We start from the raw sequence: 25,609 nt of genomic DNA on the forward strand, positions 1-25,609 counted from the left end.
ATGGCCTTTCTGATATGAAGTATGATCGTTTTGGTGTTCAACTGTTTTTTCCTGCATTCATCTTGACATATGTTGGTCCCATCTTTGCTCTATAGTTCTGATCCTAATAAATTCATTGTGCCTTTAGTCACATATCTTTATATATGCCCACATGAACCTGTGAGCCACCTGCTCGTGCAATATACCTATTCATGCTACTACTATCTAGAAACATCATAAAGGAGAACATTTCTTAAGGCCTATAACAAGGCTACACTTTGGAAGGTGATGTGGGAAGTTCTTTGTAGGTAAATAGTTCCTGTTCTGGGGTTTCATAAGATACATCTTGAGTTTTACCTGTCATGACTTGGTACATAAGTCAAGACGTGACAAGAAAATGAGGTACTAGACTATTTGCTATGGTTCCATTAGGTCCTATTTTTAGTTAAGAACAAATTCAATTGTTTTATGGGCAGCTAGCTAAACTAGTGCTGGGTGTAGAGGCTTCCATGTTGCTTCATTGTTTTTAATCCTTTGCCCTTCATGTTTTTTATGATTTTCTATAGATACTTTTAGCTCCTCAAACTAGATGGTATTTCCTTCCCCTTAAATCCTGGTTTTTCAACTAGAAACTTTTAAGTTTCTTTTTGTAGATTTCAATCCTTACTTCCTTAGGGAAAACTCTTCATCTTCTCCCACCACCCCCTTTAAAGGTCTTTAATCAGTGTTCATGCTTGTCTACATGGATATCTCGGCAGCACTGCATTTCTGCTGCTCGAGGAGGGTCAGAAGAGGACATTGGGTTCCCTGGAACTGGAGTTACAGTTTTGAGCTACCTTGTGGGTGGTGGGAATTGCATTCAGGTCTTCTGGAAGAGAGCAGTGCTCTGAACACCTGAAGCATCAGTCTGGTTCCTCTCTGGCTAGCACCTGAAAGAACTAATTCTGATTATGCTGAGAATAATGGCTTCAAGGGGAAAATCCAGATTTCACAATCTCTAAATCTGAGTACAAAATGCAATTTTCTTCACATGTTCTGTTTTTAAGTTAACATTTTATCTGTAACCATTTGAAATAATATATCATGTTAAAATTGGGAGGACAGAAGAAAAATGCAGAAAAACACATTACAGTCCCATTACTCCACTGACAGACATAATCTCAGCTTGTCCGTCCTTGTGAGGAGGATCCTTTGAGATTAACCACCTTCGATTAAATTAACAGAGAAGTGGAGTGATTTTATTCTTGAATTATTTACTGACCATGTTATCTTGAAAATGCAAAGAATATTTAATCAATAATTACTTTCACATAAGCAAAAATTCGTCATTAACAAATGAGGGAGGCCTGAGCTCATGACTGTTTCCAGACATGAATTTTTCTGATGTCACATATTAATACCATGGCAATAACAGAATAAGATTGAGGTCTTTCAAACCTTCTCTGTCCTTTCTTTTGGAATGAAAAAATGACTATACACTGCTATGGTTATCTACAGTTTGAATGTCATTTTTTTTAGTTTGTATGTGACAATGTTTTAAAGCATCACTGATTTGATTGAAACCTTATCAATAGTTTTATAATGTTCTAACAGATTATTAAATCACTTACTATATTAATTCTGTGTTGTTAGAATTTAGGTTGCTACCAATCTTGTTTGTTTCTGGTGTTTTTTTCTGATTAATTTTTCTTTTTCTTTTTTTTTTTTACTGATTAATTTTGTTCCTCCACAATTCATACATGTCCATAAGGTGTTCTGATTATTCCTTCCCCAATGTGTGTTTCAAGCACAGGGTTTCACTCTGAGAACTGGGCTACACTTAAAGTCTTAAAAATCATCCTATCTCAGTCTCCCACATTCTGGGATTACAAAATTTCCCCAATTACAGACAAAGAGATTACCCCAAGGCTTCTAATTGTGAAGTCTCAAAAATTTTGAATTGAGAAACAAAATTATGTCTAAGTGTTATTTTTATTTTGGTATTTTATGTCATACATTAATAGACATCACTGGATATTTGAACATTTTTTAATCCATTCATTCCTGTGCCTATTTTTCTGTCATGGGCGATGGCAGAAAGGAAAGGTGATATGTAAATTATACTATCACGATGTTTACATTTGACTTTTGGTGTGTTCGTGTGACTTCTAGGGATTTTTAACAGAACACAGTCTAATTTAGTCAATCTATAAGTCTTTGCCTCTGCCATTTTTTGCTTTGGCACCACAATGGAAGATATTTTTGCTCCTAAAATTATATGACAATTTGCTTAACCATTTTTGTGGATGGGGTTTATGGACCACACACTGCCAGCATCTTACAAAATGGATCTTACACTGAGGATTATAAAGAGAAAACTGACAAGTCAGAAAACATGATAGTGTACATTATCTACACCCCTGACCAGATGAAGGTGCACATGGCCAACATTCCAGAGGGAGGAGCCTTGTTGGCACCCCATACTTTTACAGTGCTGAGAGAAGAAAAATCTCTGTCAGAACAGTCTCAGAGAACAGTCTTTCTAGAAAGTGTGCTGCCCTTCCCTTTGGCCAACTCAGACCTGCTAAGGTCGCACTCTACTGAGCTACCAAGAGAGGGCAGAGATTAACCACTAGCACCATCTGGATTTGTCTCATCAATCTCAGTGCTGGTTAGGTGGATCCTCAGCCATTCTTCCAGTGTGGCTTTATCTGGTTGAGAGTCAAGATCAACTTCTCATTACATTTGACTTTAGATACTTTTCAATTGAAGGCAAATTTAAATCAGGATTGTAAAAAGTAACACACAAAGCATGGTATGCACATTCAAGGAGAGTTTATTAACTAAGGAAATTTAAGAAATAGGCAATTCATTAATACTCAACATTTAGACAAAACAAGTTATAGAAGTTCAGATTTTTAATAATGTCAAGTAATAAAATGCTGCAGGATAATCCTGTGTTCTGTGAATATGCGTTGCTCTCATTGGTTGATAATAAAAGCTAATTTGGCCTATAACAAGGTAGAATAAAGCCAGGTGGGCAAGCCAATTAGAGATACAGGGAAAAGGAAGGGCTGAGTGAGAGAAAATTGAGCCAGCTGCTCACAAAACAAGATGCCAGCAGACCTATAAAAGCCATGGCCACATGACAATGCATAAATTAATAGAAATGGATAATTTAAATGTAACAGTTAATAATAAGCTTGAGCTATAGGCCAAACATTCTGTAATTAATATTGAGCTTCTGCATTATTACTTAGAAGTGGCTGTGGGATGGGGAGAGACAGGGAAGCTTCCGTTTACAATAAAATAGTGATATTACAATCGACTGCTTTCATTTTAAAGGACAGTTAAGATGGATGTAAGGCTCTATCACATTGCTTGAGACTTAATTTACAAACTAAAAGCAACAACATTTTAAAAGTCTATCCAGTTATTCTTGAGAGAGTTACTATTTCATATAATAATTTAGTATCTCTTAATATCTACTATTTGTTAGCAGTCAATAAATATAGATAGCACACCAATCACATCACTGTAAATTAGTTAAGAGACCCTGAAGTTCACTGAGTGGATGCCATTGTCACTGTCACTCCACAACAGAAACAAAGAACAGAGGCTTGGCCTGTGTTCTTCTCACTAGTACCACAATTCATATATGAATCAGAGACACAATTGCAGAGACTGTTATCTTTAGCATACCATAAGTCCATATCTAATTATCGGAAAATGACCACAGTATGAAAGAACTGTCATGAGGGCCATGGCACAAATTTTATGTAATGTTCATAATTTTGTAATTTTGTATATCTATCAAAGGCTTTAAGACTAAAGCTGATTTCTCATATAAAACTTCAAGCCAGCACAGGGTTTTCAGTCTGTATTATAATACACTTGCATATAGAAAATGAACTCCTACTCTCAATAGAGAAAGCAGGCTTAAACAGAAGCTGATTAAGTGTTTGAAAATAATTCTGGGCACTCATTGAAGTGATTCCAAAAGTGACATGAATATGATATAAGATCCCTAACTACATCAGAATCTCCAGGATTTAGCAAAGGGGCAGTAAGAGGGGATTTCATTCATGCATTGGGAAGAACATTTACTTTGGATTGGTTATATCAGATAATATGTTTGTGTAAGGAAAAATCAACAGGTGGGGGAACGTTCTATATACCGAATGGAAGGAAAGCTTGTTTGTGCTTATTCCACTTCAGCAACTGCTTCAGTACAACTCAGGTCTTTCAAAAATATGGCCTTCATTCGGCCACCAAGGTCACCTGGAGTCTTGGTAATGTGCTATATATAAGTCTGGATCATATATATAAAACTGATGTCATAGGTATTTGACACCTTGCCTTTTAAAAATATTTTCTCTGCTTATTATTCATGGATTTTTAAGTTTTCCCTTTGAGATCTAGGGAGCTTTAGTTTTTTTTCTTTCTCAGATCCCAAAATCAACTGTATAGCATCCAAGTTTCCTACTGATAGTCAACAACTTTCATGACTTCACTGCTTAAAGCACATATTATGATTTAGTCACATGCCTTGTAAAAACACTACTGGTAGTGTTTTAGGAATAAATGAACCCTTACACTCGAAACACAATTTTCACACCTGAAAGACTTCCTGAGGATGTAACAGTAGTAGTCTGCTAGATGAGGAGCAATAGGATTTTGGGGTTTTTTTTTTAAAAGAACTTTGTAATAAAATCCACAACACAATCAAAAAGTATAACTAAGAGAGATTTGAATTTGTATTCATTATTAACATGATTTTAAATCATTCAGTAATCATTCTAAAACATTCAAAAATTCTATTTTTGTAGACAAGCTAATAATTCACACACAGTAGCAGTAGTCGTTAGGGAATTTTATTCTAGACCCAAACAACACAGCTTAACCCCAGCTGGATCGCATGTTCTAGTCTCTCATTCCCATCATTAGGTCAGAAAAAAAAATGGTTCACAGGACGTGAGTGTAAAACACATAAGGTTGAAGATGAAAATGGCTCCACTGCTTGGGAGGCAGAATTAAGCGGGCATCTTGTGGTGACCCACAGGTATAACAAGAGAGAGTAGAATCACAGGGTTTAAACTAGAAATACATAGTCCTGGAAACAAAGAACTCTATATTCAATAGAAATGTAAAGGACCAGGCAGAGATTAGAACTAACAAGAGACAACACAGATCCCTAGTCCATACCATGCCTTCACAATGCCTTGAACAAAATGTGACTTCAGTCAGAATAAATGCACACCTAGTTTGGTTTCTGCTTTCCATATTTCACTAAAGGAATGCTATTCTTCATGAGTTTTTATTTTCTCACAGTAGACGTGGCTCAAGGCCAAAATATGACATTTGGACATACCCCACGCTCTCCTTTGGACAGTCTTTTACACAGAGGTAAAATAATTCTTCTCTGAAAACAAATTTCTATGACAAAATATAAGTCCCACCTCCAGACCTGAAACAAGAATGTAGAGAAAGATGAACCTCAAGTACCCGCACTGAACATCGGTTACTTGCTTATCAAAATTTCTGACACTGAGTGCACAGCTAGAGATAATTATGATGTTGAATGAATTATTTTTGAATGTGAGTATCCTGATAGCTTGAGAAATGACCTGAATAAGATGAAAACTTGATAAAAATTAGTGAGATAAAATGTAAATTCTAGCCTTCAAATTGATACTATTGGACCAGAAAAAAAATAGGACATGACTTTTAATCATTCGTATAGATTCAGTTCACCATAATTCTTAATTTAAAATACCATTTAATTACAGTATAGCATAAGGCAATGTAATCAATGACTGCAATCATAGGATAGGCTATTTAAAATAATATCTGTGTCATCAGAAACCACAACACATTCTATTCAATAACAGTACATTGTCTAATACATTACCATTACACAAAGTACCAAGTCTAGTTTGGGGTGACATGACTGAGTGCCTCTGGCTTTAACCAGAATTCCTCTCCTCAGCCTATACCCACATTTAAACATGCAACCATGCAGCATTAGGCAGCATTATATCCTAGAAACTCAAGTTTCAACTTCTACCTAGACTGATACTTTGAAATCAAACTTCATGTATCTATATGCGTTTGGCATACTGAAGAAATGTGCAAATGACTTCTCCATGTGCCCTGATACTTCATGCCACATGAAAACAGCCATCTCAGGTAAACAGATATCCAAATGGTATATACGGTGTAAGGGGAGCACATATTAGTGATTCTGAGATAACTTAAGTAAGGCAGAGTATATTCTTAAGTAGGGTAAATAAATATACCTTAAGTAGAACAGAAAATGTTTTAGCCACAGAGGAAAAAATAAATTGTGTTACGTTAAGATTCTGTTAGCCGGGCGGTGGTGGCGCACACCTTTAATCCCAGCACTCGGGAGGCAGAGGCAGGTGGATCTCTGTGAGTTCGAGGCCAGCCTGGTCTACAAGAGCTAGTTCCAGGACAGGCTCTAAAAAAGATGCAGAGAAACCCTGACTCGAAAAACCAAAAAAAAAAAAAAAAAAAAAAAAAAAAAAAAAAAAAAAAAAAAAAAAAGATTCTGTTATTCTATTCAGTACTATAAAATTTTAAAAATCCAGCAAATGAAATAATACGCATCACAGCTGCATTCAATGACATGGTGATTCTCACAAACGAAACATTTGGTGACAGAAGACATAAAATATCATTGTATCTGTAAGAGTTCAAAGCTGCCAGAGTGGAATGGCTTTCTTGGCAGAAGCAGACCGTCTTTGAGAGTGGGGCAGTCATGACTGAAGGGGCACATGTGGGATTTATTTGTTCTGAGTAAGGTTCTAGTTCTTATCCTGGATAGTGACCAGAGAGCTGCTTCATTTTTTTTTTTTAGCAATTTATCAACTACAGCCATTTATACACACTTATGAGTTCCACGGTTTAATATGTATGCTTTCCTCGAGTTTTTAAATGAAGTACTGTTTTCAAGGGACAGTAAAATGTAGGGACTACCGGGACTACCAAGAAGTTACATAGAATGACAAAGGCTTAAAGAATGACAGAAAGAATTACTCTTTTTTAGCATAAAAATGAGCAATAAAACTTTAAAAGAATGATGTAAATAGTCAGGCTTCAATGACCAAAGTTAATAAATGCCATTCACTGTCTAATTCTAACTTGCCAAAATGGAAAAGACAACCTACAATGGAATGAATTTCCTATCACTAAAAATATGCGAACTATTTAGGAAGAGGATGAGTAGCCATCTGTCAGAGACAGTGCAAAGGAGAATGCCACATGGGAAAGCTGGAAAACAAGAGGAACTCTGTCCCGTTCACTTGCAAGACGCTATGACCTGTGATGAAACTGGAATCAAACAAGGATCAGTCTCTTTCTCATTGCTCCCTCCCCCTACAGTCCCTCTCTGCTCTCTTTTGTTACAACCTAATGACAGAAGGTCCTGAAGTCCCTCTGTTGCTCGCCACTCTAGAGACTTGCAGAGACTCGGGACTGTGATGGCAGTCCTTACCAGGGGTCAGACATAGAGAGTTTTGGGTTTCATGCCAACTCCACTTAACCCCCCGAATCAAAGTATTTGGAACTGGACACTTCTCCTCCCAAAATAGTTTTTCAAGAATCTAGACAATTTTACCACTTTAAAAAACACAAGAAAATATGTGTACAATTTCCCCTGCTAGATAACTTAATAAATACTTAATAACTGATTACAGATGCCAGAGTGGTATGCAGTTGCGCCAGAGAACATCTCTAAGTCTGGGTACAAAGAAATGCCCCCAACGGCAGTGGCCAACCATTAGCTTACATTCACTTTGACATGTGCATCCTCAAATAGTTGAAATGACATCTTATCATATTTGTTTTCCAGCTGCTCTAGCAAAATGTGAAGCCATTTAGAGAAACAAATCATCCTATTAATATCAATCAGAATCCATCACATCATACATAATCCACGCAAAACTGAACACTATTGGTTATAGTGATAATTCATTTGTACTTTAATAAAGCTTGCCTGAAGTTCAAAGAGCAAACCAGCCACACTGATCAGCCTTACAGACCAGGCAGTGGTGACACACACCTTTATTCTCAGTAGCCATTCTAGTTGCCATAGAAACTGGGTGGTAGTGATGCACACCTTTAATCCCAGCACTAGAGAGAACTATAAGATGGGAGGAGACAGCTCTTAGGCACAGTCTAATTCTGAGATTCCTGGAAGCAGGATCACCATTTTGGACTGAGGTAGAGGTAAGAGCCAATGGCTGGCTGTTTTGCTTTTCTGACCTTCATGTTGAACACCAATTTTTGTCTCTGGGATTTTATTAATCATGCTACAATTAATAAAAGCAAGGCTGCCATCATTGAGTTTCCTTTATGAAGGAAGCAGATCGGGGTGGTGGGGAAGGAGAAGAATGGAGGCTTCATCCAAGAATAAACACTTGCAAGTAAAGATTTATGGAGAAAGGGTTTACTGTATGACTGTTATGTCTGTCACACTACAACTTCTATGATGAGATTTCTTTTCTTTTTTTCTCTTATAGCTTATTTTATTTTATTTTATTTTATTTGAAGGGCAGGTTGCATGGGCAAAGGACATATATGAAGGTATGGAGTAATGAATGGGATTGAGATGCACGTTGTAAAAGACACAAAGAATAAATAAAAAGAAAGTTTTAAGAATACAAAACAGTGACAGAAAAGAAGCCTTCTGAAACATCCCCTTCATCTCTTAGGAACTAAAGCAATCTATAAATGCATTAAAGGCTCCCTAAAAATTAACACAGATACTTTTATGTCTTGATTGTAGTGAAATCTTTGTTTTAGAGCCAATTCCCTCTGCTTTCTCACCCAGTTGCGTAAATAACAAAGCCTGCAGTCTAAAACTGGTCAAAAAAGAACAACTGCCAGTACCCATATTGCTTCACATCCAAAGAACCTCAGGCAGGCCAATGAGATGTCTCTGTGGGAAGACGCATTTGTACCCAGGATGATGGGATGAGTTTGATTCCCAGTTCCCGACAGTTGGTGTATACGTGCATGTGCACACAGACACACAGACATGCAGACACACGGACACACGGACACACACACACACACACACACACACACACTGAGTGATTAAAGAATTTCCCCCTAAGGGGGGAAGGGGAGGTAAATGGGAGGCGGGGAGGAGGTGGAAATTTTTAATAAAGAAAATTAAAAAAAAGAATAAAAAAAAAAGAATTTCCCCTTCTGAGATATATCCTTTCCTTAGAATTCAGGCGTGGTTAAAAGGCTCAGGAAGCTCGGCTAGTTGTCATCTCAATAAACTGGATACTGATTCATTTTCTATGCTATCAGCATCACTTTGTAGATTCTCCACTTGTTATAGTTAGGGAAGAAAGAGCTCCCTGCATCGTTGCTGCATTCCTTTGGCTAATCTTGCCACTGATGGGATCTGTACTTACCTACGGGTAACATGTTGGGATGAACCTATGAGGGAACTTACAGAAGGTTAAAAAGGAGGGAGAGCTCTCTTTCAGAGAAGGTGAGCCATATATGAAGAGGTCTGAGTGACAAGCAGTGTTGCCAAACTGCCTTCCTTTTCCTGAACAAGTGTGTCTTTTGGTACAGCTGCTGCCACCCTCTGTTGATCTCATATAATACAATATTAATGTAATATTATATATTAATTATATATAATCATTAACATATTATATAATATAAGAAAACTACCCTCCTATCACACAACTTCTTTGGCCCTATAATATGCACTAAATACCAGAGATTCTCCAGGAATCTTCAGACTTTCATCCATAACTAGGAATGTTGAGGTACCTAACTTAATCACCTCCTTGTGCCTTCCAATGTGAAGTGAATGCCAGGCATCATCCAGACTTTGGGCATCATATTGGGAACTATAAGGCATCCATCCTCATGGGCTGGACAGCTACCAAGTTCTCAGCCAGTTGCTACACTTACACAAGCCCTGCAGTGATAACCATTATTATAAGTCACCTCTTTAATGTACTTCCTGTCAATACAGAAGACTATGCAGCGTATATGAAAACCACACTGACAACACATATAGTACATATGCATAGAGTATCTACACCAAAAGGAAACTCAGAAGAAAATTCTTTTGACTGTAACGTTGTATATTTTTTTCTATTAACACAAACATCAAATTAGAACTGCCATATATTATATCTCAGTTTTTCTGTCACATTTATCACTAAATTTTGAAATCACGTTAAGTGATAATCGTTATATATTTCAAAGATAAGGGATTCTTACATCCTTCTTGCTGCTTTGGAGGCTGCCTTTGCTATTGTTAGCACCAATCATCCTGACAGATGACCTTCACCAGAAGTTTCCTATCAGTCCTGTCTTTAGAAGCTGAACCTATTTGTTAACTGAATTGACATTTCATTCATTTCTAGTAATATATCTCATGTGTTTTTCTATTTTCATTTCTCATTTTGTATCATTCACAATATGAGAGCCACTTCATGTAACATCAGGAAAGCAGACTTTTTCCACTCACAATTTGTGAATTTGCAGGAAGAAACATGTTAGTATTGTAAAAAATAAAGCCAAGGATATATTTGGCCCTATTTCACATGCCCAGGGAGCAAGTAATATACAAATGTCTTCTGTATTAGAGTATATCCTAATTAATAAAACACTAAAAGCCAAAATATGATTGTTTCAGGGAAATTGCAATATCCAATAATCTTAAAGCGTACTGGATGCATGCCATTTTGCACTGCATTCCCCATGGTTTGCAGCAGTTTTCAAGTTGTAAGTTAATATTTGCTCTTGTACGCGGTATGGGAGATAAACAGGTATAGACACAGAACCACTTTTTACAAACGCACACAGAACACTGTTTTGACGTGCAATGTGACCTACGACTTCAACTACAGGCAGCAATGTTGCACAGAGGGGACTCAGAGAGAGTGATGATAGACCTTAGGACTCTGAGTTGTTAGTGAATTAGCCTGTAAACAGATCCCTAATCTAATGGCATTGCTGAGGAGCAGTGGAAGGCAGAAGGTGGGGCCTAGTTAAAGAGGGTGAGTGCTTGTGGGGATGGATCTTGTACCAGGTTGCTGGCCTCTTTCTGTTTCTCATACTCACTCTGTTGCCTTCTGTCTGTTCCCTCTGTCACAACCTTGAGCTGCATTTAACCTCATGAGAGTTGCAGAACAGCAGAGGAAGATGGCCAAGGACTGAAACCTCTGCATCCATGAACAAAAACAAGATTTCCATCTTTTAAATTTGCTTTCTCAGGTCTATTGCCACAGATAGAGAAAACAGACTTACAGTGTCCATTGATTTGAATAAATCAGTGTTCTGGGGGTGATACTGCTGGATGGAATTATTAATGATCTGTTTCCAGAGAGGATTATGCTAAACTAACATCCTCCCTTGGTCATAAATAAACATTGCAAATTTTAAGGCTTACATTAAGGTTTCCTTAGCTGTAAACCAATAATTAGATTCTGGTTAAAGCTACATGGAGGATTATTAGAAAGAATGTCTCTGGTCCATCAAGATTCAAAGACCCAAAACAAGTTAACCTCTTTGATTCCTCAGCTCTGGCTGTCGACCCTACAGACCCTATAGTCTATAGTAACTGGTTACCTAGGCAGGGGTTCTAGAAGGGTGCTGATGACCTAAAGAGGGTCCCTTTCAGAAGTGGTAGCATTCCCAGAGAAAAAGACACGTCAGCTAAACCTCCAAGTTTTGACTCCTTGGCTGCCCTTTAATTTTGTTAATAAACATTTTACTAGATATAATAAATTTACCCTTAATTTATCACTGATAATATTGAAATATTATTATCCTCTATTCTTGCAACTATGAAATATTTTGTAAATTTTGAATATTAATGTGTTGTTGACATAAGAAGCATACTTAACATGCGTAGCTGACAGGCACATACTAATATATATATATATATATATATATATATATATATATATATATCACATATATAGTTTCAGTGAACTTTTCTCATCTGGGCTGATGATGCTCCCTCCAAGAGCCAAATACCACCTAATAAAAACTCCAATATCAGACACAAACTCTTTTGAGTTTTTGGTAAGGGCTGGTTAAGAGTTTCCCAAAATATATATCATATTGCTGCTGTCCTCATCGCTAAAGATACCATGTACTTTAGAAGCAAGACCCAGAAACCTCCGAAATGGAACAGACCTGAATAATCCCTCCATGAAAACTAGCTTTCACAGCAGTAGAACACTCCATGCAAGCTTCCAAAGGATGGAGGCAACCAACAATCCTATTAGCTATGATTCTTATAAACCACATCAATGACCAGCATGGTATGACAACCCTATGTATGCATTAGTGACATGCATACCTTGGTGGTAACCAATATATCTTAACTTTGAATGGAGACCAACTCAACATGAGGAAACTTATCTAACTAACCGGTGCTAGGGAAATCATAGTTATTGGAGGAGAATCTACAAACACTAACTTACTAAACCAGCATAATACCTAACAACAACAATGTACATGTGTGTGTGTGTGTGTGTGTGTGTGTGTGTGTGTCCTTATACCCACAGGTAAGTATAGTCTTTGCCTTTCTTCAAGGAAATTTCTCTAACAACAGAAGGACACCATTACAGAAAACCACAACCAATCAAAATGTCCAGTCACAGATGGCTGTATCTACAAAACACTCTTATACCTAAAGTTCAGGGAACATTGTAGAAGGGGAGGCAGAAAGATTATAAGAGCCAGAGGATTGGGGACTTTGCTGTGAGACTGCATCTTATGGTAACAGCAAAAGCTATACCCATAAAGTTTTACCAAAATGATCTTTCAAATGTGGGCTGAACAAGAATGGACCAATAAATATGCCTTAAAAAGCCATTTTTTTTCTGAGCAGGGAAAGCCTACGAGACCTCAACCCTATATGAAGAACTGTAGGCGGCTGAGTCATACTCATGGAAGAGCACAACAATTAGTTGTCAAGTGTTAAGTAGGTCAGCCCTGAAACATGTATGCAAGTAATATATGGACTCAATAACTTTTATTTGGAAATATAAATGTATGTACAAATACACATATGTGTGCAATAATGAGAAAAGAGGCTATGAATTTGAAGGAGAGCAGAGAGAGATATACAGGAAGGGTTTGTGGGAGGAAAAATAAGAAAAAGAAGCATTGCAATTAAATTACAGTCTCAAAAATAAAAGCAAAACATTTTTCTAAGATTGTCCAATGTACAATCATCTTTTTGGTTTCTTTCTTTTTTTCCTCGCATAATTTTTAAAATGTTCATCTCCTCAATTTTTTTTAGTTTTACTTAGTTAAAATTTTTCTAGATTTTCAAACTAGATGTTTAATTCATCCTTTTGATTATATTTTATAAGTTACAATGAGTTGAATCTAACCTGGTCTCCGAGGCTCATGTTGGGGACTTATCAACTTTGGAGAGTTATTAGAAACTGAGAGCTCTCACCAAATCAGTGGATTTTTTTTTCCTTTCGTGATTCTATACAGATTCTTTTGGAGATGGCGGAAACTATGGTATAGGGCATAGTTGAAGAGAGTGGGTGACTTGGACTATCAGGACAAGATTACTTTGTGACCTGTCGCTTGCTGTGTGCTTGCTACTTCCTGGCCACACTAAGGCGAGCCGCTCCACTCTACCATTCCCATGTGACTCTCTGCCTTATCACAAGCTGAGAAACAATGGAGGCGCCAACTAGCCAGGGGTAGCACAAGGAACCTCTGATCTCATTATTAATGGAGAAAATAAAAGTTCTCCATTAAACTGTTTCTTTTTGGTATCTGTCACAATGGTATAATAGTAATAATAACATATGGCACACTGTTTTGCTGTTATTTAAATGAATGAATTTAGGGCAATAATTTTTTCCTTTAAGTGAGCTTCATTACGACTTCCTCTAAATATTTTACAACTTTTGCTGTGATTTACTCTGGGGGAGTGATCAGAAACAGGATTTCTTATTCCTTTAGATTTTTTTGTTTTTTTTTTTTTTGGTTTTTCGAGACAGGGTTTCTCTGCAGCTTTTTTAGAGCCTGTCCTGGAACTAGCTCATGTAGACCAGGCTGGCCTCGAACTCACAGAGATCCGCCTGCCTCTGCCTCCCGAGTGCTGGGATTAAAGGCGTGCGCCACCACCGCCCGGCTTTCCTTTAGATTTTTAAAAATTCTTATAGCCATTGCATCTTATCTAGGAAATTCTGGGTGTATACACATTTGAACATTACCTTTCATAAATGGTAGGTATACTTGAGAAGTAAATATCCCATATTTTCATTTACTTATTTCTAATAGGGAGTGCGTAAGGGAAATAAATCGAGATAAAATGACAGTTCTAGAGACCTGTGGCAAACGATGTCGTCCCTAGGTCCCCGCCATGGGATGTAGCACTCATCTACACACTGCGCAGGTGCTAGCAGCTAAACATTCCTGCCTGCACCTTCCTCAAAGGGATAGCTTGACTTCTGCAACCTCCTGCCTGTGTGACAACTATTGATTAACTAACAGAGAGGAACTGGGATGGAGTAGGAAAAGGCATAGTCCCCTTGTGTTGAAACAAACTAAACCTTGTGACACAATTCAGAGTTTCCTATGAGATTGAACTAAGACTGCAATTCTGCTGAGGTGACATCTCTGCCTAGCGTCTTTGTCTACATCATCACACTTACAGATTCCACATCAGAATTTATACATTATCTTATTTTAATATGACAATGTTTCATCAGTGTAAAAAACTTCACATTGTAGGTGGGAAAACTAGGTCTATATAAAATAAAACTACATGCATTTTAATGTAATAAGTGGTCAACCCAAAACTTAAACACAGATAATATGACAACATAACCTCTGCTGTTTCACCTTTGTCTTGATATCCACATATCATATTGTTATCCAAAGATACAGAGCTATTCAACTTTACATTTCTACTTCACAGGGAAATTGGTATGCATTTTATTTTCCAAGCATTGAGGTACCTGTTTATGATGCAGGCAAGACTTTTTAAACCATATACTTTCTACCGTGGTTTACAACAGACAGGCATGGATTCTACTAAAAAAGGAAGTAAGCATCTCTCTAATACCTTTGTTTTCTCAAAAGAGAACATTTTGGAGAAGTTTGAAGATAGAAAGGAGGGAAAAGGTCATGTCAGCACAATGTAATTGGTCAGATACAATGCAATCTTATGTTTCATGGAGATTTCAACACAGGATATGGGTATATTAGAAAGTACTAATTCATAGGTTTTCCTGTTCCAGTTCCAGTGACTTCTTTGAATGGCCATGAATGGAAAGTAGTAAACAGTGTTTTGTGCCAGCTCCAATAATACATATTTCAAAGGTCAAACTAGACAACCATGTAGCTGTTTACATGCTCAACATCAAGGGGAAAATAAGGCATGAGATACCACCAGGAACACCATATGAAATGCCATAGTTTTCATTAGACTCTCATTAGATAAGAAATGTTTCATTTTTGTCTTTTTCCATTAATCACATCAAGAGTTCTTTGGTTATTACCATCTGAAAAATGATTTAGCTACTTGTCCACGCAGAAGAGTTATATAAACCTGTGACATCAGAAATATAGGAAGAACCTATGTCTTATTCATGTTTGTTTGTGAAAAATACGAGTAGTTTGCACAGAGAGAAATATTAATAAAATGGAAAAATATTTTATATAACAGAAATATACTCTATAAAGTGTATTATTAATATTCTGATTGTATAGAATCCTTCCAGTGATGAATAATCTTTAGATCCCTAATAAAAACCTATAATCATCACAAAGAGCCATTTTAAATATCTTTTCTAAAGAGAAATTAAAATTTATTCAACCCATCCTTTATATACTACCAAAAAAATGTCACAATATTGTTTATATCTGTTTCATTCACATTTCTAACTTTAGTGTTTATAAATATACTATGTATAGCACATTAAATATTAAATATTTAATGTATCATTATGCAAAGGGCTTCTATTTCGCTTCCAAACTCAATAAATATTAAAAGGAGAATATTTGTTTAAAGGCCACATTATACAACAGGACAATACGGCTTTGAAAAACATAAGAATTTGCCTAATTGGCAAGTTTTCTTTATTTAGAGACCCTTTTAGGATCTGTTATATTGAGCAAACCATGAGTAGTCACTCTCAAGATTCTCTTTTAACTACTGTGTTCTATCAGATGCTCTACACCCACCTCTACACTCAGTACTACATGTCTCATCCCATATGTTACTCACTCTCCACTGAATATTCCAACCTGAATCATGTAACTAGGCTGTCACAAGTCCCTCCATGTCCTTCCACATCCCATGTCAAAACAAAGTCCATGGGAGCTGGAGACGTGGCTCAGTGGTAGCATGTGTGTGACCCTAGTGTCAAAACAGTACAAATAGTACGTGGCTTACAGATTTGATCTCTTAGGAAACAAGTTTAGTCTTTCTTTTACCACCCTAAATTCTGTCATTTCTTTATCCGACCCTTCCATTACCTATTGTCCGATAATCACGTTGACGTCTCAAGTGAGTTCTCTGGCTCATGGCTCATTCTTTGCCCCTAGAGACACATTGTTATAATTTAGAAAAAAAAAAAGCAGCGTGAGAGAGAAAGATGCCATAGGACACAGCTCAGGTGGAGGGGGGTTTATTGAGGAAAGTGAATGGGAAAGGAGGGAGGGGAGAATGAAGAACACCCTTTGGGGACAGGAGAGGCAGAAGAGAAAAGAAAGGAAAAGAGAGCAAAAGAGAGAGGGAAACACACAGAGAGAGAGAAAGGCAGAGAGGCGGGGGGGGGGAGACTAGAGGTGGGCAAGGATCACCGTTTAAAGGGAACACAGTGAATGTGCACAGGAGGTGCTCTTAGTGGCTGCAGCTGAGGACGTATCCTGTCAGAACCCCAAGGGTAGTCCAATACAGATGCCTGAATAATAATGCACATACTTCCCACAAATTGCTGCAAGTACTTCAAATTCTCGTTTGAACATATCTCCCATTTTTCTAAACTTTTTCAAAGATATCTACCTTCTTCATGCTGATGCTGATGCTACTGAATGCAATGATAGACCCTTTAGAGCTACCTGCCTCCCACCCCATCCTCCCCACTTTGAGTCATTTATGTTCTCTCATGTACTTATTCAAGAGATACTTGAAAATCTGACCAGGCTCAGTGATCAAGTAGATGTGACATGTAAAGGACAGTAAAGAGAAAGAACACTGCCAAGTTATCGATTAATTGCGTGACATAGAGCAAAGAAAGGAAGCCCTTGAAATCAGAAGACCTTCTTAATTAGCTACTTACTTAAATAATTATCAAGTTAATTGTTTAATGTTTGGTTTTATTTTTAATTGGTCAGAAATAAGCACATATATTTACGGGTACAAGATGTTATTGGGTACATGTTTACAATGTAGACTGATCAAATCAAGCATGTCAATCATCTCAAACACTACATGTTCTCTCAAAACAACTCAGTGCAAACATAAAGGATCACGTGGATGGTCACACATTTTTCTCATGGCCAACAAGTATGAAAATATGATGTTTTTCAAACCAATGACTACTCAGATATAATTGAAAATTATATATTTGGTATACCAAGTAAAACTTAAGGAACTTAAGAAACTCTTCTAGGGAAAGATTCATAGGTATATAAAATAGATTATTAGAAACAATTGATGTGGGATTTCCCTCTATATGCTATGAATATGTTTTATTGCCATTGGTTAATAAATAAAGCTGTTTAGGCCAATGTCTTAGCAGAGCTCAGAGAAAGAGAGAGAGAAAGAGAGAGAGAGAGAGAGAGAGAGAGAGAGAGAGAGAGAGAGAGAGAGAGAGTAGGCAGAGTCATGGAGACTCCACAGACTCCACATAGCTGCCAAAGGAGATAATCATCAGCCTGAGCCTTAATGGTAGGTAGGCCATAGCTTTGTGGTGATACACAGATGAATAGAAATGGGTTAATTTAAGAAGTAAAAGCTAGATAGAAATACACTCCAGGTATTGGCCAAACAATATTATAATTAATATAGATTCTATATGATTATTTGGGTCTGAGTGGCCAGGAAATGAAAGAACAGCCTCTGATTACAAGCAATGATGTCAGAAAATAGAGCACTATAAAGGCAGATCACAAAAGTATCTTTTGGGTTGCCCTTGAAAACAACACAGAACAAAGTTTGAAAAACCAGTGTGTTATGGAACTTGCAGGTAACAGTTATGACTGAAAGGAAGCAAGATTATTTAATCTAGGATTAGCACAAGTGGGAGATAACAACTAGTCTGACAAATACATTCATTTTCCCTACTAAAAATATTTAGAATCTTTTTTCACCATTTTGCTACTTTTATAAATGTGATTATTAAAATTCCACACATATTACCATAATGTGTAAATATAGTCATATCTTATGTTCAGCAGACTTCATATTAATGTATTATTTTGTGGGTATGGGGTACACAAGTGTTGTGACCTGTATATGGAGATCCATAAAATTCTGCTAGTCAGCTCTCCCTGGATACTATGAGGGTCCTGGTGATCTAACGTAACAGCAGGTCCTTCCACCCAGTGTGCCATCTCTCTTGCCTGTACATAAAGTACTTTTTATGGAAAATATTTCAGGCTGTATCATCTGTATTTACCATGCATTTGAAAATGCATGCTGATTTGGGGATAACATGTACTTACGCTCACTTTCCCATTGCGATTATCTTCTTCTCTCATTGCCAGGGCCTTCAGAAAATTATCCTGCAGATCCTTACCAGCACTCGTCAGTGTCCTGTAAAAACATATTACAACAATTAGACCACAATATCATAGCATCTCAGATTCAAAGACATAATTCTGAAGCATTCTGAGATAAACAATTGTGTTTCTTAGCCTGAATGACAATATAGTTATAACATAGAAGTGCATGTTATAACAATGCAAATTCACACAATAATTCTAATCAGATTTAAAATTTTATTTTATATGTTTATAGAGCTTTTATTTATTGAAATCGGGTTTATAAAAAATACAAAAATTCATATCAATCCTCAAGCCATATAAAGTTTATTTCATTTCTTGCTGTGGGAACTTCTTCCGCCAACGGCCTTTGAGATGCTGGACCACATTGGACATAGTCTTGGCATACTATAAAAACAGATGTAGAAACATGAGCTCTCTCTTTTGGTGGCTGAATTCAGTTCCTGCTCCCCACTCATGCAGAAGACTGTTGATCTGTGACCCTACCCCTAAATAAAGAACCCTTTATAATACTAAATTTTGAGCTAGTGTGCCACACTGTATTGTTATCCTCTAAATCTGGCATCAACATGATTTCCCGTGATCCCTGACACATCCCACCCACTGGTTTCTGCAGACTCTCCAGTCGGTGCCCTTTGGTTGCCCACTCTGTCTGCTTTCCCCACAGCCCAGCTACCCGAAGCCTGCCCACTCACACATGCTCCCCCACCCTGCTGCCCTCCCCATGGTCTGTCGCTCCTCCACGGCTCATCCACCAGTGAAAGCTTTGCAACTTGTGTGCCTACTTACCCGGAGCACAGACTTTTTGGTGTGTGTTCGTAGCTCGCAAACTCTGTGTTTCCTGATAGACTAGCCATCAAAAAAACCCTCTTTTTGTATGGAATACGATTGATTGTTCTCATTCTCTTAAGCATATGTGTTAATATTTAAAGCCACTCAAAACAAAGAATGGAGCAGTGTCATTGTGGAACCGAAGGAGACTGTCACATCTATCCCTGCCATGCATGCACCCCCAACTGCAACACCTGCTGGCCAATAAAGATTTTTACACCTACAACAATTTCCTGAAGACCCATAATGATGTACATTCATTTGATTAATAAATAAATCAATTGATTTGAATGTTGTATAACTACAGACACTATCGCTACCCAGGAATTTCATAACCTTTTTTGCTTACTCTGAGGATGGTATTCTGCAAGGCTTATGTGATTTTCTGATACATCCATTTCCTTGATACTAGAACTTAGTTTTATTATTCATATTAAAATGGTGGTTTGACATCAGAGTCAAGAATGAGACACTTTTAGAAATGATACAGTCTTTAGAGACTAATAAGAAACAGCTAATTGATAGAATTTATATCATTGAATACCAAAATTTAGCCAAAAAATTAAAACTATTGAAAAGAATAACAGCAATTTGGCAGAAAAAAATCAATCTATGTCACTGGGTTATGAGACCTTATAGAAGGGTGCTGAGAAATTATCTGAAAGAGTTCATACTATTGATATTGACAATCAAAATTTGTCAAAAATTATAAGTCAGCTGATAGAGTATCTCTCCAGAAAGACAATCTGTATGCCATCCAAATAATATCCAAGGATGAGAAGTTACCATTAATGTGAAAATTTCATACCTTGGAATCATATTACAGAATGAGGACCAGAAGTTATCTGAGTTGATGAAATCATTAGAAAAATTCACAGGTCAAGAGATTCAGGCTTTACAAAACACAGTGTTAAGAAGATTTAAAACAGCTGAGGAAATTATCAGAGCTGATGAGCAGGGAGAGAAGGTACAAGGAAAGGATTTAACATTGGCACTACTTGTCAGAGTCAGAGATGACTTACTGAGAGTTTTAGCTACTTACCCTGTAATCACCACTGACAAACCATCAAGTGTTAAATACTAAAAAGAGTCAAAGAACGTAAATGGAAACCTGTAATTAGATAATGTTCTAAAAGAAATTAAATGAGCAATAGTATCTTATGGCTTGCATTTACCATTTGTTAGGGATGTGGGCTTCAAGCAATAAGGCTATCCCACATGCTTGGCTTCAATTAGTCTCAGCAATCCTTGAAGATGAACCACAATTACTATGGAAATGGTACTAGAAAGAAGAGGCAAACATTTTAGAACAACAGGGAAGAGCAAAAGGATTTGAGGCTTCCCAAGATCAAATTCTTGGTGATACTTATGCTGACCCATGGGATCAAGATTTTTACAATGAACACATCCTGTCCCTATGCTATGATTCAAGAACCAGGAAAAGGAATTAAATCATATACCATGGTTAAACAGGGAGATAGAGGATCCTTTGGTGACTAATACAAAGGCTAACTAAGGCTATGCAAAGAGGAGTAACAGACCCAGAAGCTAGATGAATACTTATCGAATATCTGGCTTTTGAAACTTAGAATGCAAAAAAGGTACTTGGGCCTTTAAAGGTTAGGTCAACATCAATGGATGAATGGATCCTACATACAATGAACACTGAGACATATGACAATGAACTTGGGTGGGCAAAGCAATTTCCAAAGGTATGAGAAGCCAACAAAATGCTGAATGTTTTAATTGTAGTAGAATAGGACATCTGAAAAGGAATTTGATTCCCCTTTTTCATTTCTAGGCATTCCTAGAAATAATGTCTTCTCTGGGAATGACAAAAATAAAAGGTCTCAATAATCTAGATTATGTAGAAGCTGTGGCAAAGGCCGAAATTGGACAAATGAATGTAGATCAACAAAAGAAAGACAAGGCAACCCATTACCATTGGGGAACTAACTCCTTTGGAGCCTCTCACAGGCCCCCAAGTCAGACATGGTCTAGTCATTTCCAGTCACTATGGAGGACATGTCTTATCAGGAAAATTTTACAAACCAGTGCCTGCTGTTCTGAATGATGGAACATGGAGGATGAATCAAAAATTCCAACAGAAAATAGGAAGTATATACTTTGGCAGACTTCTATAAATGAAGAAAGACAAAAGCTAAGAGTGTGCATAAATATCATTGTAACTGAAGGATTACTGGACACAGATGTAACTTTCATTACTCCAGAATCTTGCCATCTGAATTGGCCTCTTCAAGAGGCAGATGTTCAGTTCTTGGGAACTGAAACCCTATCTCAAGTGAAACAAAGCACAAGATGGGTTAAATGCATAGGTCCATAAGTACAGAGAGGAAGGCTGAGGCCATATGTGGCTAATATCACAGTGAATTTATAGGATCATGACCTGACCTGCTGCAGCAATGAAATATCCAAATTAACATTCCTGTAGTCCCAGAAACTCATGTTTCTTGGAAGGATATTATAGGGTACTATATAAAAAGGTCACCAGACATTCAGGCTGTACAAAAACATAAAACAACAAGCAAACCTTCAGAGGCACCAATGGATCTATTTTTAAAATGGTTAACTGAGGGTCCAATATGGGTTAAATAAGGGTCTTTAACAGAAGAGAAACTGCGGGCTTTAGAACACCTGATACAGGAGCAACTAGATGCTCACCATATTGAAAAATCAACCAGCCCTTGAAATTCTCCTGTATTTGTTGTTAAAAAGTAATCTGGAAAATGGAGAATGGTGAAAGATGTAAGAGCTGTCAATAAGATAATTCAACCTATGGACCCTCTACAATATGGGTTTCCTCTGCCTTCCCTGTTACCTAAAGATGGCTTCTTATAGCTATTGATATAAAAGATAGTTTCTTCACTATAACTTTACAATTAATAGACAGAAAAATTTGCCTTCACAGTGCCTACTTATAATAATTCTCAGTCTACTAGGAGATATCAATGGACTGTCCTCCCACAGAAAATGCTCAATATCCCCACCTGTGCCAATATTTTGTAAATCAGCCATTGGAAATAATAAATAAGCAATTTCCTAAAGCTATAATTTACTACACATGGATAACATTTTGCTATCTGATTCAAATATAGACACTTTTAGGAAAAATGTTTGAAGAGGTAAAGAAGGTTTCACCTAAATTGGGCTAACAAATTTCTCCTGAAAAATATACAAATAGGAGAGTCTATCAATTACCTAGCTTATAAAATAGGTTTGCAGAAAATTAGATCACAAAAAGCACAAACTAGGAGAGACCAATTGCGGACTCTTAATGACTTTCAAAGATTTTTAGGACACATTTCCAATCTATGATAGGCTATTGGGATAATGCCTGATTTAATAACTCATTTTAGAATGGAAACCAAGAAATGTGTTATGTTGGGTAAGGGGCTTTGCTCTTGATTCCACAAAAGAAGAAAAGCTATGGATACCATCAAAATTAATAAAAATTTGATTTGAAAAAAAGAAAGTTGTTAAGACAGAGAAATAACAGCTCATCTACAGAGGTGATAATCATACAAGTGGTAAAGAAACCTCATAAGGGCTGGGGCAGGGTTCTGTTCTTGTCTTTGCACGAAAATACTCATCTTAAAACCTGAGAGATTTTGGACATTTAGATGCCTAGGAAGAAAAGATCACTATCCTAAAAGAATCACCAAGCAAAGAGAAATCTGACTTATGATCACATATCATCTTCAAGGTAAAATTTCATTACCTGAACATGTATGTATATATCTTTATCTAAAAATTAAGTCTAGGCTTGAAGTTGGACAATGGCTATCCTTCTCTAAGTCCAAGCATGTTAAAAGAAAAATTCAGAGTTTCTGTCTATATCAGGAGCCATTTGTTATGGGACAGAAAGAAGAAAGAAGTTAGGAAAGATTTTACTTTTCCCCATAAATATTTTTGTCTATATCATACATTTGTTGAATATAAGTCTATATGAATAATGTTGAACTTTTCCGCAATGAACAATAAATTTTCCTGCAGTAAACTTTGAAGTTTCCAGGAAGAAGATGGGGCCCCACAACACTGACACCACCCGGTTGATATGACATCATGCACATCAACCATGATCAGTAGCGCTACTTTAAGATCAGTTTTGGATATCAGCTGCTCATGATGACTCCAACTTTATTAGCTGAAATGGTAGATGTTCTTGCAACGTTTTCGCCAGAACTTCAAATAAGAACTTCAGAAAGACCCTATCAACCACCCAGAGACTATTTGCAATTATTCCAGACAGTAATCTTGAAACTTAACCATCATTTTAGTTTTACAGGGTCCCATAGAAAGAACATTGCCCCTATGACTACTGGAAATAATGCTAGAAGATGAAGTCCCCTCTCCCAACAAAGTTTGTCCTTAGGGTTAGGGACATCAAGTAGGGGTTGATTATAACAGGTATAGAGTTGGAGGTTGGAGTAAAGATTATGTAAGCTCAGGGATCTCCTTTAGAATAAAAAGAAAACTGAATGGGATAATAAGTAGATTAGTGTGAGTAAACTCACACTAATAATAGTGAGTAATAGAGTGAATACTTGTGTGCTATTATTTATAGACAATTTACATTGGCATAGATTCTTGTATGTTACAAATACAAATTATGTTTGTTATATTAAATATGCTCCTATTTCTGTTTAAATATTTGTACACCTATGCAATATTATTCAGTCATAGTATACGTATACATGTTTCTAACTCTGCTTAAAACATTTTGTATACTGATACAATTTTAGGATATATTTAGCATATTGGACTATACATTTCTCCCTCTGATCAAGATACTTATACACTGTTTACATTGAGGTCATTGTCCTCATTTGTAGCATAGATTGATTGTTTAATATTCTAATATGAAGCCTTAGTCTTTAAGCTATATAGATATTAAGAATTATAGGTTAATAGTCATCCATGCTTATCATAGTTAGATTAATCATGTTCTTTTAGATACATAGAGATGGTATTCTGAATATATAGGCAATCTTCAACCATTTTAAAGAACTGTAGAATATGGCATTTAAATAACTTAGAATTCTGCTTACATGAGACATGATTGCTCCTGGCAGCACTGATCTATTCCTGAGAGCTTGAGACAAGACAAGTCATAGCCTCAGGGGAAAACCTAAAAAACACAGCATAACATAAAGGAACATCACATAAAAAGACACTGAAGGGCATGATGCTAGGCCCACTGGTTAGGGCATCACTTGAGTCCTTGTGGTGAATACAGCAGATTGGAGACACAATAGGAAAACAAGTAGAAAGTAAGAAACTGGAGCACTCAGTCCAAGCCTAAACATCTACATCACACCCCTACCTTCAAAGCCCAGAGATCTGTTGAGAAGGGACAAGAAGATTGTAAAAGCCAGATGTGGTGAGTAGCTTCAAGGCAACAGTGTTTTCCAGTCACAATGGGAAGATGCGCATATGAACTCAGAGACTGACAGGATCCACAAGACCTGCACAAGCACAAGTGAGATACAAAACTCAGCATGAAGGACGGCAAGTGGGCACAAAGTCCCGCCTTCTAGACAAGAAACTATTCACAACTGATAGGTTCAAGAGAGGGGAAAAACAGTTTTCTTCAGTGTAATGATACTTGGCACATTCTAGGGCAGGTCCTATGATTACACAAATTTGACTCCATGTTGTTTTGTGGATTTCTGTTTGTTTATGACAGAAAAAGAACATGAAGTTGGATAGGTAGAAATATGAGGAAGAATGCGAGAAGAATTTGATCAGGGGAAAGAATATGACCAAAATATATCGCATAAAAGTATCAATAATAAAATATTAAAAATGAAAAAAAGAAAGATCACTGAGGCTGGAAAGATGGCTCAGCTGTTGAAAAGTCACCTGCTATTCTTCCAGAGGACCCAGGTCCAATTCCCAGCACCTACATGGTGATTCACATCCATGTGCAGCTCCAGTTCCAGGGTAATCTCATGCCTTCCTCTGACCTCCATAGGCACTAGGGATTCACATGGTGCACAGATATCAAAGCAGTCAAAATGTC

General features: G+C 37.0%; 1 protein-coding gene across 2 annotated transcripts in view; it reads right to left on the reverse strand.

Annotated features, from left to right (window-relative positions):
• Nucleotides 1-25,609, reverse strand: part of Cfap299 (cilia and flagella associated protein 299) — a 489,548-nt gene that overhangs the window by 286,011 nt on the left and 177,928 nt on the right. The window contains exons 3-4 of one of the 2 annotated variants that reach the window (XM_038340182.1): nt 18,672-18,766; nt 9,572-9,594 (exon numbers count right to left, since the gene is read on the reverse strand). In XM_038340182.1, coding sequence (XP_038196110.1) covers nt 9,572-9,594; nt 18,672-18,766 — 118 coding nt within the window. The remainder of the gene's footprint in view (nt 1-9,571; nt 9,595-18,671; nt 18,767-25,609) is intronic. The other variant, XM_038340915.1, reaches the window with a different exon arrangement.

The sequence above is a fragment of the Arvicola amphibius genome, chromosome 1 (genome assembly GCF_903992535.2).
Source record: "Arvicola amphibius chromosome 1, mArvAmp1.2, whole genome shotgun sequence".
Taxonomy (NCBI): Eukaryota; Metazoa; Chordata; class Mammalia; order Rodentia; family Cricetidae; genus Arvicola; species Arvicola amphibius.